We start from the raw sequence: 15,514 nt of genomic DNA on the forward strand, positions 1-15,514 counted from the left end.
CAGGTCCAACAGTTTCCCAGCAGAACATTGAATTGTCACAAGATGGTCAATGTTATTTACTTCTCCTGTCAGTGGTGTTAATGTTGTGGCTGATCGATATAAATAGTACACTTGTACTGTAATCAACATGTTTGAACAGTTTTAACTATCAGCTTGCATTCCTTCACATTTAACTCTATAAAAATATATAAATATATAATTAGGCTCAGGGTCACCACATTAAATATTAAAAACATCACGTATCCAAATATTTATACAGAGTTATATTGTAATGAAGGAAGTATACAGACAGTCTACAATGTTCTGAAACATTTTAGCCATACAAACCTGAGACATACAGATGAACTATGCTCTATTTGTATTATATCGTAGTATGATTTCTGTTACTTAGAGACTCAGGGTTGTAGAACTTTATTTTTAAACAACTTCCTTTTTTTAATTTCTTTTTTCAACCAATGCCCTCAGTATGTCGTGGTATTCGTACTCGTACTCGTCTTCTTCCGCTTATCCGGGTCCGGGTCCTGGGGGCAACAGCTTCAGCAGGGAAGCCCAGACAGCCCTCTCCCCAGCCACTTCCGCCAGCTCCTCCGGAGGAACCCCCAGGCGTTCCCAGGCCAGACGAGAGATATAATCCCTCCATCGTGTCCTGGGTCGGCCTCGAGGTCTCCTACCGTTGGGACATGCCCGAAACACCTCTCCCGGGAGGCGTCCGGGAGGCATCCTTACCAGATGCCCTAGCCACCTCAACTGACTCCTCTCGACGTGGAGGAGCAGCGGCTCTACTCTGAGCTCCTCCCGTATGTCCGAGCTCCTAACCCTATCTCTAAGGCTGAACCCGGCCACCCTACGAAGGAAACCCGCTCCGATCCGCCTGTCGATCTCTCGCTCCCTTTTACCCTCACTCGTGAACAAGACCCCGAGATACTTGAACTCCTCCACTTGAAGCAGGACCTCCTCCCCGACCCGGAGTGGGCAATCCACCCTTTTCCGACTGAGGACCATGGCCTCAGACTTGGAGGTGCTGATCTCCATCCCAGCCGCTTCACACTCGGCTGCGAACCGCCCCAGCAGGAGCTGAAGGTCGTTGTTCGATGAAGCTAAGAGGACCACGTGATCCGCAAAAAGCAGGGACGAGATCCTCCGATCACCGAACACGACACCCTCCCCCACCCGGCTTCGCCTAGAAATTCTGTCCATAAAAGTTATGAACAGAACCGGTGACAAAGGGCAGCCCTGGCGGAGTCCAACCCTCACTGGGAACAGGTCCGACTTACTACCGGCTACACGGACCAAACTCGCACTCCTTTGGTACAGGGACTGAATGGCCCTTAGTAAGGAGCCATCCACCCCATACTCCCGGAGCACCCCCCACAGGATGTCGTGGTATGACAGTGTTATAAATAACAAGGCTATAATGAGCCAACCATGTGTGCAGAACTTGCATGTCTGCTGTAAAGCAGAAGGTGGACTAACTGACATGGTTACTGTTTGTTTGCATGTTTCTTTGTAGCTGACATATCATTTAAAGATAAACGAGTCATACGTCTGTGAGCTCTGTTGCTTTTATTTTCTTCCTTTTCATTTCACCATTTGTTACAACAGACACATCAGTGGTTGTTGATGCTTTAGAGGTTTTGACTGAACTATTTCAGCTAAAAAAATAAACTGACAAAACTCTATAAAGAAAATTCTGATTTTAATAAAGACATGGGATAATAATACACAGTACACTGAGACTAATTTAAGTTGGTCTTAGTCATTAAATTACATCAATTTGGTTTTTCCCCTGGTGACCTATAGAAAGAATGAAAGATTCACAGATAGAAAATAATATTGTAGAAAGTCCAGAGGTTTCTAGAATAGAAAGAATGGACAGATGGAAAAGACTCATAATTACTTTTATTGACCTCTCCTTTCACTGTCACTTCTCATAAATACACAGAGTCAAAGCAAGTAAAGACATTTACAAATAAAAATGATAATCCTTAGTAAATCCAGATGACCTAAATGTACATAATTATTTTTAACTGATCAGAATTCTGTTGGAAATTAGGTAGAGGAATACAGTATTTATGATTGATCTTTAATTTTCATTATCATGTATCTACTGTTTTACAGGGTCCAGTGCTGTGACTCCTGTGTTTGTGAAGAGAGGAGATGATGTACTTCTGGAAGTCATGGATAATGATCCAAAGGAATTTGACCTTCTTGTCTGGAAATTTAATACAAGCAATGTTTTAGTAAGATATTCACCTGGTGGAGGACCAAGAGTCTCTGAAGGTTACACTGGAAGGGTTGAGTTCTCTGTGGAAAATTACTCAGTGAAACTGAAGAATCTACAAGATGCAGACAGTGGAGTTTATACAGCACGAGTGACAGGGGATAAAGACCAAATAATAGCTGAATACATGGTCACAGTTCAAGGTAGGTTTTTTTAACATTTCAGACACTGACAGAGAACATCTGCTGCCATGTTTCTAAACCTCCTCCACCTACTTTCCTCCATCAGGTAACTGGGAAAACAGTTTACTGTTTAAATCTAATTTCTAGGACATAGTTGGTTAAAGGTTTAATCCTCCAAGACACGATGCTACACTAGTACACGCTAAACTATGTTGAGTGACTGAAACCAGGCATCATTTTCTAATCTGTTTGTTTGTTTTTCTGCACAGACTCTGAAACCAACCACCACCATATTACTGCCAGTGTCTCTCCCGTGATAGTTGTTGTTGTTGTTGGCCTTATAGTTGCTGCATGTTATTATCATCATAAGAGAGGAAAAAGTAAGTCTAAATGTTTATTATATCTTGAATTACAAACTAGAAAGATGAGTCTGTTTTATCTCCTGCCTTACTCATTAATAATGCTGAACCCTTCTGTATATAGTATTCATGATAGTTTACAGCTGTTCTTTAGAAACAGAAAATGTTCAGACAAGCACCTGTGTTTTAGAGTCTCTAGTCTATGTGCTGCTTTAAGCTCATTCATTCTCAGAATCCTTCACTTGTGATCACCTACATTATAAAACATCACATATGGAGACTTTATAGTGTGTGTCTCTGTGAGATTAGAATTATTTATTCATTAAATATGGACTCAATGTAGGAACAGTTTAAGAAATGTGACTGTGAATAAAAATGCAGTAAACTAATAGAAATGGCTGCAGTCTGAAAAGAAAAAATACATTTAAACCTAATCACCATTCATTTCATTGTCTCTGTCCTGCAGATGACAGAAGGACCATAGAAAATACAGAAACTACAGTGTATGCGGTTCCTGAGGTAAGTGTCAGGTTTTGTTGGCCACTTTTTACAGTTGAGCTTTGAGCATCTGTTGGGTAATCCTCTGTACACAAGTCACTGATGAATTCCTGATTTTTCTGATGAGGTGGTCTGTTTATTGTTAAAGACTGTATATTAAAGATGGGTGACAGTACAGCTCCTCTAAAGTGAAGCCAAAGCAAGTAGAGCTCCCCCTGGTGTCTGGCTGCAGTATAGGTCATAAGCTCCACCTCCTCCATGTTAGTGGATGGGACTTGGGCCAAACTAAAACACTTATGTATTTGAAGTACCCTTCAAATAAATGTTTTTCAAGGATCGTTTCTATCATTTTAGGTAGTTAAATAATGTTTATGGATGTTCAAGTGTCCATTTTTCTGATAAATTTAGTTTTAGTTAATTATTTGACACTATCAAAACAGGATGTGACATCATGATGACTACCAGTTGCTATCTTGTAGTCATCAACCTTCATGAAATGGTCCTGTAGGACCGTGAGAGTAGGAAAATAACAAGTACAGTATATAATCCAACATTTCTTTGTAACTGGTGGAGGTAGAGCAGAGCGTAGTATTTACCAAACAAAACATCCACCAGTGAGTCTAGAGGAAGTGTGGGTGGGTCACTGATAACGTGGCTCCACTCTTGGACAGTACTACTCAGACTCTTACAAGATGGCGCCGCCCGTATCCTCTGGATTTTAGCCTCAGTTTGAGCACAGGGATGAAGGGGAGACGTGTCGTCCATATTTATATACAGTCTTCAGTCTTTTTTAGTTCACACCATGTAACCTAAACTACTGGTTTCAAACTAGTGAAGAAGTTTGTACTGCTGCATATTCTTAGATAATGAAAAACAGAAATAAATTATTGCTCATTGGTATCAAAACTAAGAATAATGTGAGCATAAGACTCAGGTCAAATCTGCTCTCATTGTCTTTTGTTGTCATGCTCACAGAAAAGTTTAGTTTCCGAAGGATACAGATGATTGAACCCTTGCTAAAAATGTCAACTTTGTTTTTTCTTCAAGGTTGATCTGAATCAGCGTTCAGCAGATGATGATTCAGGTCTTTCTCCAATCTCCACCTACAGCTTGGTTGGGCCTCATACTGGACCCAAAGGATCCACTAAGGCCAAAGACAAGATTCTGCCAGAGATTCTGTATACAACGGTAGAAAAGCCTGCCAGGACCTGAGAGAAATCATCAGGATATACTGTATATATTCTACATACTGGCGTAAACATAACCCTTGCCCTGATATGATCTGGGCTTCATAGTATTGCACATACAGTAGATATTAAAGTTAGACTGATGCATAAAACCAAATAAAAGTGTAACAAACAGGATCATCACTGTATCGAACACCTTTTAAAATGATTTACACATTTCTGAAATACAAACACAATAAAGGAATATGTTGTATTGGCAACAATGGACAAAACTGCTACCAATGATTATATTTTAACTAAAAGTCCCATTTTAACACATACAAGTTAAAATTAATTATGTTGTGATTTATAAGCAGGTTTTAACATGTGGTTGTCTATTAAATGAATGGTCCATAGTTCAAATTCAAGCTCCTCATAAACATCAGTTAAATAAACTGATCTATACATTTCAAAGAACAAAAGAATAAAGCTCGAGGCTGACCCAGGACACGATGGAGGGATTATATCTCTCGTCTGGCCTGGGAACGCCTGGGGTTCCTCCGGAGGAGCTAGCTGAAGTGGCTGGGGAGAGGGCTGTCTGGGCTTCCCTGCTGAAGCTGCTGCCCCTGCGACCCGGTCCCGGATAAGCGGAAGAAGACGAGACGAGACAAGATGAGACGAAAAAGAATAAAGGAATGTGTTGTGTTGAGCACAACTGGACAAAATGAATGTCCTGAATTGTACAGAAAATAATTTACAGTATATAGATGTGCGCTTGAGGCCAATGCACTGTAAGATAGCAAATATGCTGCAGTGTTCTCATTTCCTACATTTAATATTTTACACCTGTTCATAGTATTTAAGATACTCAGTGTTTGTGTGTGTCAGCTTATATTACAGCTAATTATACTGCTGCAAAAGAACATATAGCATACATTGACACTCCACTAGGCGAGATCTTGCATGGAGTCCCAGTTCGAGGTAGAATGACAGTCATCTTGAGTCCCTTCCGTTTTCTAATAATTGCACCAACAGTTGTTGCCTTCTCACCAAGCTGCTGTCCTATTGTCCTGTAGCCTATTCCAGCCATGTGCAGGTCTAAAACTTTGTCTCTGGTGTCCTTAGACAGCTCTATGATCTTGGCCATGGTGGAGCGGTTGGAGTGTGATCAATTGTGTGTGTGGACAGGTGTCTTTTATACAGATAACGAGTTCAAACTGGTGCAATTAATACAGGTAACGAGTGGAGGATAGGAGGGCTTCTTAAAGACGAACTAACAGGTCTGTGAGAGCCAGAATCCATGCTGGTTGGTAGGGGATCAAATACTTATTTCATGCAATAAAATACAAATTAATTATTTAAAAATCATACAATGTGATTTTCTGGATTTTTATTTTAGGTTCTGTCTCTCACAGTTGAAGTGTACCTATAATGAAAATTACAGACCTCTCCATTATTTGTAAGGGGGCAAAATTGGCGGTGTATTAAATACTTATTTTCCCCACTGTAGATAGATAGATAGATAGAAAAGTCTTTTTAAAGGGATACTCCACTTTAAATTCAAATTCTTAGAGTCAAGTAATGTTTAAAAATATGCCGTGCATGATTTGACCCTTCTCAAACAGACTAACATATTTTCACCGGACAACGAGATGTATCTTTAGACATGGTTGTTTAAAAAAATAAGAAGCTACTCATTGCATCAGTTGGGGTTAAGGCTGCATCCTGCTGGGGATGGCTGGCCAAAAGTTTCCCAGCAGAACAGAGAATTGTCCCAAGATGTTCCTGTCAGTGGTCTTAATGTTGTGGCTGATCAATGTATTCAAAAGTACTTGTGGAGAAGCTAAGCCAATGCTTTGAGCCATTAAAGTGCTACCACGCTGGAACTCTAAGTGACGAGAATTTAACTTCTTTTCTTCTTGTCCACCAGATGACATCCGCTACACCCCTTCCTCTCGCAGCTCTTCCCCTCATAACGTTTGCCACTCTCAGACACAGACAGATGTTTTAACCCTTACTAGGGGGTAGCCTATCCGGTGGGGACAGGAAGTTTTCTAATGTGCAGTGGCGTTGAGTTTTTCCTGTTCACTGCCACTTTTGCGGGGACTTGGTTTCTGTTGAGAAAACACTAAACTAACATTCAGAGAGCTGGCAGAAGCACACAAGGAGAAAGAAAAACCAAACAGGGTTACAGAAAGCATTCAGAAGATCATACCATGACACAATGTCAGGGATGCAAACCCACAGATTATCTAAATACACATCAATACTTACTAATACACGATGAGGTAGTAGTAGTACAGATCAAATACAGTAAAGTAAATACAGGTATCACCGCACCAATACTACAAACCGATACTTGTATTATTAATCAGTTAAAATCCAGTACAGAATTTGAGCAAAGTTTATAAGTAAATAGAAAATAATTTATTATCACAATAAAAAAAATAAAAAAATCTGTTCAGAAACAACACAAAATTGTCACTTGAGAACAAATGAAAAGAAACTCTTCTTGAGGCAGAAAATAGAAACTATAACACAATTATAAAACTAAATTCCTCCCTTCATTAAACTTCTTTCTGTATTTTTTTCAATCATCATTCCACAACAAATATTATAAAAAATGTAAAACAAATTCTTTTTTTCAAGTAGCATGTGTTGTGCCTTTTTTTCTGTTCTTTGTGTGAACGCAGGTCGCGCTAGTTGCCAATAATGACGTCACGCAGGAGTGTCTTATCACAGCCGTGAATCAACGCATAAAAGCGACCTGAACCTGTGCGTCTGGGGTGGTTGGGTGCGCTATGCTGAAGCGCTTGGCAGTGTGAGAGGCGGCGCAGTGACGTCACACGACAACAGCGCCAGTTTAAAAATGGGACTATCATGCCAAACTATTTTAGCCTCTTTCTTGTTTTCTCTTTTTGTATATAGTTACAAATAAATCTTTTTGAAGAGCATTTTTGCCTTGTCCACAAGTGAATTTCCACTACATTTTTGGTGCCGAAACCCGGGACAGGGAGGAAAAGAGAGACGTGAGAGAAGCTCCGAAGATTGGAAGTCTCCCTGCTGGATGATGAAGTGGATTACCTGAGTGCATAAAGGTGCGAACTGGTGAAGACAGAACAATGGAGAAGATTGCAAGGTGGAAGAGGATACGGGGCACGATCAGAACAGCAGTAACGAAGCTCACCATAAAGATTGCCGACGAACTTCGGAAAGAGGAGCCAAATGTGAATTCTTTGGAAGAATGGAATGAACAGTTAAGTAACAGAGAAACTTCGCTGACGGAATTGGATCGAGAAATTGAAGCGATCACGCCAATGGAGGAATTAGATGAAGAGGTAAATGGAGCCATACAATATATGGATGAAATAAAAGCAGCTTACGTGCGCATACGAAGGTTTTTGGAAAAATTGAAGGAAGACGCAATTTCTGCTTCACAATCTTCAGTCCAAGTAAATCGAATTCCCATGATGAAGTTGCCGAAGCTCTCAATTGAAAACTTCTCTGGAGATATTAGTACATGGCAAAACTTTTGGAGTCAATTCTCAGGGACAATACACAATAATCCCCATCTGAGTAAGTCCGATAAGTTTAATTACCTAAAATCATTTCTCTCTGGCAACGCTGCAAAAGTCGTAGCAGGCCTTTCTCTGACGGAGGCAAATTATGACCATGCAATTCAAATGCTTACCAGTCGATTTGGACGTAAAGATCTTCTAATTAATGCTCATATGAATAAACTACTCAATCTGAGTCCTGTTAAAAGGGTGACAGATATTGTAGCACTGCGTAATTTATATGACGAATGTGAAGTGCAAGTGCGTAGTTTAGATGCGATGGGAGTAGTTTCAGATGCATATGGCAGCTTACTTTGTCCGATTTTGATGAAGATGATGCCTGAAGAAATTACATTAGAATTCACACGTCAGTTAAAAGAAGACGAAGTTTTGAGTGTGAGGGAATTAATGGACTTTTTGCAAAAGGAAGTAGAAAGTAGAGAAAGAACAGCAAATTTATCACAACAACAGTCAAGCCATGCTTCAGAAAAGGACTCATTCAGAGGCCGAGAAAAAATAACATCAGAACGAAGAAAGGGTTACGGCCCAACCTCAGCTACTTTTCATGTTGGTGCTCAAGAAGATCCACACTGCTTATTCTGCAACAAAACCACGCACAAGTCCTGAGAATGCAGTTATCAGAGTGTAGAAGCCAGGAGAGACAGCTGCGAAGACTAGGCCGGTGTTATGTGTGCTTAGGTGGTAGGCATATTGCACGCAACTGTAGAGCGCAAGGTATCTCTTGTGAAAATTGCGGTCGAAGACATTATAAAGTTGTATGCCCACAGTCTGCATTAAGCGGAGACCACGAAACCCATAAAAGACCAGAAGCACCAGATACATTAGTGTCAGTCTCCCCTGTACAATATCCACTCACAGTCATAACACAATATTTCTGCAAACGGCAGTAGCCTGGATTGAAACTCACACTCAAGATCAGCTAGTGAGATGTTTGTTGGATGGAGGGAGTCAGCGAAGCTTCATTCGAGAAAACCTATCCAGATCACTTAATCTGCCAGTCATAGGAGAAGAAACACTAAACCTGCATACATTCGGATCAGCCACTCCAAAAAGAGTAAAATGCAGAAAAGTGCGAGTACGCTTGAGAAATATTAAAACGGCGCAGAGTGTGAATTTGGAGTTATTAGAGACGCCGCATGTTTGTGCTTCTAAGTTACAAATTGCAGATCCGAAGATGAGAAAAGCTTTGGAGACCAAAGGACGACAGGTGGCAGGTATTCCGATCCGAGGAATGGACATAGAAGAGCTCGGAATCCTGATCGGTGGAGATTATTACTGGAAGATAGTGACGGGCCAAATGGAGCGCATGAGTGACACGTTGATGGCAATAGAGAGTATTTTCAGATGGCTGTTACAGGGGACAGCGACGGTGCTGAACACCACTGTAGAAACCTTGGACATCGGAGTGATGCACGTCAGTGTGGCAGAAGATATTTCCCTTTCGGATCAGCTGCGCTGTTTTTGGGAAACGGAGTCGACTGGAATTTACCCAGATAAAGAACCGCTTTCCATGGATGATGAGGCAATGAAAAAGTTTCATCAAACGGTGACTCACAAAGAAGGAAGGTATGAAGTCAATTTGCCATGGAAAAAGAATCCTATTGAATTGGCATCAAATTTAGACGTTGCTAAATGCAGATTTAAAAGTCTGACAAAGAAATTTAGCAAAGATCACTTTATGAGCGATATGATGCAGTGATTCAAGATTACTTGAATGAAGGAATAATAGAAGAAGTGACAGAAGAGAGGTCAGTAGGTCCAATCTATTACATGCCGCATCACGCTGTAGTTAAAGAAGACAGAACTACAACTAAGGTTCGAATTGTGTTTGATGCATCGTCCCATTAGAGTAACAGTCCCTCTTTTAATCAGTGTTTATTCTCAGGCCCAAATTTGAACCCAGAACTCTTGAGCATCCTTTTGAAATTTCGTGAGCACAAAATTGCGCTTATGGCAGACATTACAAAAGCATTCTTGCAAATTTCATTGAACAAAGCAGATCGAGATGTTCTGAGATTTTTGTGGACCAAAGATAAGACGTTTAGCAATGGGGAAGTCAATCTGATTACGCTGAGAATGACTAGAGTACCGTTTGGAGTGTCATCAAGCCCTTTCCTGCTAGAAGCAACTATAAGACATCATCTCGAAAGGTATGACACAATCTACCCAGAAATTGTGAAAATTATAAGAGAATGTCTGTATGTGGATGATCTGATTACAGGAACAACAGACGTAAAATCTGCTGAGAACATAGCAATGAAAGCTAAAGAAATTCTGTCTACAGCAGGAATGGTGCTCTGCAAATGGAAAACTAACTCCGGTGAATTGCAAAGGCAATGGACGGACACGGAGTTCACAGAGAGAACATTAATCGAGAGTCCATCCACATTAAAGGTACTTGGAACTGCTTGGAGAACAGATAAAGACGACTTCACCTTTGAAGTAGACGAATTGATACAATTTCTGAAAATAAGGTTAACATAAAGCGCGGAGTGCTGCAATCGGCCGCCAGACTGTTTGATCCTATTGGATTCTTATCCCCATTCACAATCAGAATCAAATGCCTGTTTCAAGAGCTGTGGCAAAAAGGACTTGACTGGGATGAAGAATTACCAACGGATCTGTGCGAGAAATGGGAACAATGGTGTGCAGAAATTCCGACTTTAAATCAGCTGTCAATTCAACGCTGCTATGACGCGTCTCTGGCAGAAGGTGAGTCCAGTGTTGAAGGCAAGGAAGTTCACGTATTTTGCGATGCCAGTCAAATTGCTTATTGTGCAGCAGCATACTTAAGAATTGTAAAATCCGATGGCACTTGGACAAGTAGTTTAATTACTGCTAAAACCAGAGTTGCTCCTTTAAAACCAACAACATTACCTAGATTAGAGCTTTTAGGAGCAGTAATTGGAGCTAGGCTCAGAAATTATGTCTTGACTCATTTGAAACTAGACAGAAGTCAATTGAAACTTTGGACAGACTCAATGATTACAATTCATTGGATTAAAAGCGATGCCAAGCAGTGGAAACCATTCGTATCAAATCGAGTGTCAGAAATTCAAAGTTTAACTTTGCCAGAAAACTGGAACCATTGTCGAGGGCAAGAAAACCCAGCTGACTTAGGCACAAGAGGATTGTCGGTGGATTCAATGATTGCAGCAGAACTGTGGTGGAGGGGGCCACGGTGTATGAATCGTATTGATGCACAGGAGATCGAAGAGTTTTCGGAAACCAACACTGAGATTGTTGAATGCATTGTGCAAAATCAATTAGCTGCAACCAAGGTAACAGAAAATACCAGCCCGATTCTTGACTTAAGCAAATACAGTAACCTGCAAAGAGTTCTACGAATTACTGCATGGGTGTATAGGTCCATTCATAATGTGCGAAATGCAGAACAGTTAAAAGACGAATTAAGCGCAGATGAGATAAGAAACGCAGAAAGATATTGGATCTCAAACACAGAACGAAAGTTTCTCTACAGATATTGAGAATTTGCATGCTGGAAAAGAACTACACAGATACTCAAAACTACTAACTCTCAATCCATTTATTGATGAATTCGGAATCTTGCGAGTTGGAGGTCGCCTACAAAAGAGTGCGTTACCACATGAAGTGAAACATCCATGGATTCTTCCAGCGCATCACAGGTTTTCTGAACTGCTTATGAGAAGAGCACATGAAGAAGTTCTACATTCGGGAGTAAGAGATACCTTAACCCAAGTTAGAGAATCAAGTTGGATTTTGAGAGGACGTCAGTTGTCCAAGAAAGTAGTGCAGAAGTGTTTGATGTGTCGTAAATCCAAAGTGAAGCCCAGCCAGCAAAGCGAAGCGCCGCTACCAAGAGAGCGCATCACGGAAGCCCAGCCATTTGAGGTAACGGGAGTTGATTTTGCCGGTCCATTACTAGTCAAGCCAAATCATCACAAAGTGTATATAGCTTTATTTACGTGTGCAGTTACAAGAGCTATACATTTGGAATTGGTGTCAGACTTAACCACAGAATCCTTTATTATGGCATTTAAGAGATTTATTGCTAGAAGGGGTATATGCAAAAACATCTATTCAGACAATGCCAAGACTTTTAAGAAAGCTGCTAACGATCTGAAGTCAATGTGGCAACTTATGAGGGGAAAGGAGTTGCAAAGTCTTTTCGCAGGAAAACAAATCACCTGGAAATACAATGTGGAGCGAGCCGCATGGTGGGGAGGATTTTGGGAGCGTCTGGTGAGACCTATAACAACCTGTATCCGTAAGATATTAGGCAAAGCCTGTTTGACATTTGAAGAGCTACAAACAGTCATTACAGAAGTGGAAGCGGTAATCAATTCACGACCACTAACATATCTCTATCCAGATAGTGAAGATGTGTCACCGCTAACCCCCGCTCACTTTTTAGTAGGCAAGAGACTCACCGCTCTACCCCCACAGAGAAGTCCTACAGATGTTCGAGGAGCGGACGCGCATTCCCTGACGAAGCGACTCAAATACCGTCAATGGATTATGGAATCCTTCTGGACACATTGGAGGAACGAATATCTTCTTCAGCTGAGGTCAGCCCATACAGTGAAGAAAAGTGCTAATCCTACAGTTAAGGTTGGAGATATTGTGTTAATACACGAAGACAGAGTACCAAGACACATGTGGAAGTTGGGAAGAATTGAACAATTGTTCATAGGAAGAGATGGTAATGTAAGATCTTGCCTAGTAAAAACATCAAATAATTTCCTGAGAAGACCAGTTCAGTTATTATATAACTTGGAATTGTGATTGGATGAACATTGCTCTCCGACCAAGTTCATCGGGCCGGAGTGTGTTGTGCCTTTTTTCTGTTCTTTGTGTGAACGCAGGTCGCGCTAGTTGCCAATAATGACGTCACGCAGGAGTGTCTTATCACAGCCGTGAATCAACGCATAAAAGCGACCTGAACCTGTGCGTCTGGGGTGGTTGGGTGCGCTATGCTGAAGCGCTTGGCAGTGTGAGAGGCGGCGCAGTGACGTCACACGACAACAGCGCCAGTTTAAAAATGGGACTATCATGCCAAACTATTTTAGCCTCTTTCTTGTTTTCTCTTTTTGTATATAGTTACAAATAAATCTTTTTGAAGAGCATTTTTGCCTTGTCCGCAAGGGAATTTCCACTACAGCATGTACAGGAAGTACAATACAATACAAAAATAAGACAACATTTCTCCCCCTCCTGTGACAGCAGCAGCATTTGGATAAAAAAAACTAGTCAGGTCTCCTCTTTAATGAAACCGCTGCAGTCATACAAGAGAGAAACTGAAACTTAAGTGTCAGTCTCATTACACTGGTATCGGTCAATATCGATACCAACGTTGGTATTGATATTATCGATATTTGGATCGATCCGCCCACTACGCAGGCCCAAGTGTTAGAACAATGACTCGTGTTCTTCTGTTTATCGCTTTTTTGCTGTCGTTCCTTCTACTACAAGGTAAAAACTTTTTGTTTTTCCTCATAAATATATTGTTTTCTTGTTGTACTGTAGCACTGTCAGGCACTGCCATGATGGTGACAACTTCACTGAGCTTCACCGCTGTTCTTTAGGAATAATACGGGCGACGTTTCACAGGTTTCGTCCATTTTTTATTTATTCACATGATAACATGGGGAGGACTAGCTCTATCTAGGAGAACAGGACACTCTGAGATCCCTTTTAAACGATGACTACAGTTCTGCTAGGAATTACAGTTAGTCACTGTTCTTAAACTAATCGTATTAAACAACAATCCAGACGTGAAACACTCATAAACGGGGTCTCAGTCTGTGACGAAAACTTCAATCGTCTTATGTGTGTGTGTGCAGCAGTTGGTATGTTGTAGGGGAGAGTGCATTTATCTCACATGTCAAACTGAAGGCAGGCGGGAGCAAGATAATATTTTATATATTTATCATTTTTGCAATAGCTGAACTTGTGGTGTCATGCAGGTACGTCATTAGTTTCTTCTAACAACTTTAGTGACAAACCTAGAATACGCTGGCCAGGTCAACACATTGTGCTGTTCTTCATGTAACATCCACATGAATGAATGCCAGGTCCAAAAGTTTCCCAGCAGAACACTGTATTTTCACAAGATGGTCAATGTAATTAACTTCTCCTGTCTGCGTTTCTACACATTTAATTGTAAAGTAGATCTTGGACAAACTGACATTACTGTTTGACAGACTGCTTCACTGTTTGTTTGCATGTTTCTTTGTGACTGACACATAATTTCAAGATGAGTCATACGTCTGTGAACTCTATCGCAACAAACGGGGAATCGAAAAGGAAGAAAATAAAAGCAACAGACACATCAGTGGTTGTTGATGCCAAAGAGGTTTTCACTGAACTATTTCAGCTAAAAAAGATAAACTGACAAAACTCTATGAAGCCAATTTTGATTATAATAAAGACATGGAATAATAACCCTAAGCAAGTAAAGAAATTTTCAGCTAAAAATGAGATTGATTGATTGATCTTTATTTTTCATTATTATGTATCTACTATTTTACAGGGTCCAGTGCTGTGACTCCTGTGTTTGTGAAGAGAGGAGATGATGTACTTCTGGAAGTCATGGATAACGCTACAAAGAGATTTGACTTTCTTGTCTGGAAATTTAAAACTAGCAGTGTTTTAGTAAGATATTCACTTGGTGGAAGACCAAGAGTCTCTGAAGGTTACACTGGAAGGGTTGAGTTCTCTGTGGAAAATTACTCAGTGAAACTGAAGAATCTACAAGATGCAGACAGTGGAGTTTATACAGCACGAATGACAGGGGACCAACAGCAAACATTAGCTGAATACATGGTCACAGTTCAAGGTAGGTTTCTTAACATTTCAGACACTGACAGAGAACATCTGCTGTCATGTTTCTAAACCTCCTCCACCTACTTTCCTCCATCAGATCCAATGTCTCCAGTTGATCTGAATCCAGACTCTGTGTCCATCAGCTCAGACTCCTGTAACCTCACTGTGACCTGCAGCACAGAGGACTCAGACATCAGCAGCACTTTCAGATGTGACACCAAAACCTGCTCTCAGGAGGGAGGAGAGCAATCAAAGGTCACCAACTCTGGAGCTTCCCTCCATGTCCACCTGTTGAATGAAACAATCCTCTGTAACCATATAGCAACCAAGTCAGCTGGACGGAGAAAATGACAAAGATTCAGGATTTCTGTTCCCTACATGCTGGTAAGACTCATTGACTGAATAACTATATTAATTTTTCTGGAATTAATTATTAATTTAATAACTGGTTTTATAGTATGCTTGGGAAGGTTAGTAGTTTTACACTTTTACACTTTGTTCTTATTAGGGTTTAATTGAGGAACTGAGATGCAAAAAAGACGTGTTCTCTAATTTTGTCTCCTAAAAATGATAATTTATATTAAACTCATTTTAAATTTAAATAAAGTCTATCTGTCAAGACATTTAGACACAGAACCTATCAGTAAATTGTCCACTGTCACTGTGTTTTGTTTGGGTTTTCCTAAAAAAATATTCATTCTTG

At 40.6% G+C, this 15,514-nt stretch overlaps 1 protein-coding gene across 1 annotated transcript; it reads left to right on the forward strand.

The window, feature by feature from the left end:
* Window positions 1–2,114: 2,114 nt before the first annotated feature.
* On the forward strand, window positions 2,115–15,209 carry LOC311488879 (SLAM family member 5-like; the record flags this gene model as incomplete). Its single annotated transcript, XM_084545741.1, is given in 3 exon segments — window positions 2,115–2,424; window positions 14,909–15,129; window positions 15,132–15,209. Coding segments are annotated over 3 exon segments (609 nt in total), but the record flags the coding sequence as incomplete, so codon positions are not given.
* Window positions 15,210–15,514: the final 305 nt, after the last annotated feature.

The sequence above is a fragment of the Chelon labrosus genome (assembly GCF_963514085.1).
Source record: "Chelon labrosus genome assembly, chromosome: 6".
Classification (NCBI taxonomy): Eukaryota; Metazoa; Chordata; class Actinopteri; order Mugiliformes; family Mugilidae; genus Chelon; species Chelon labrosus.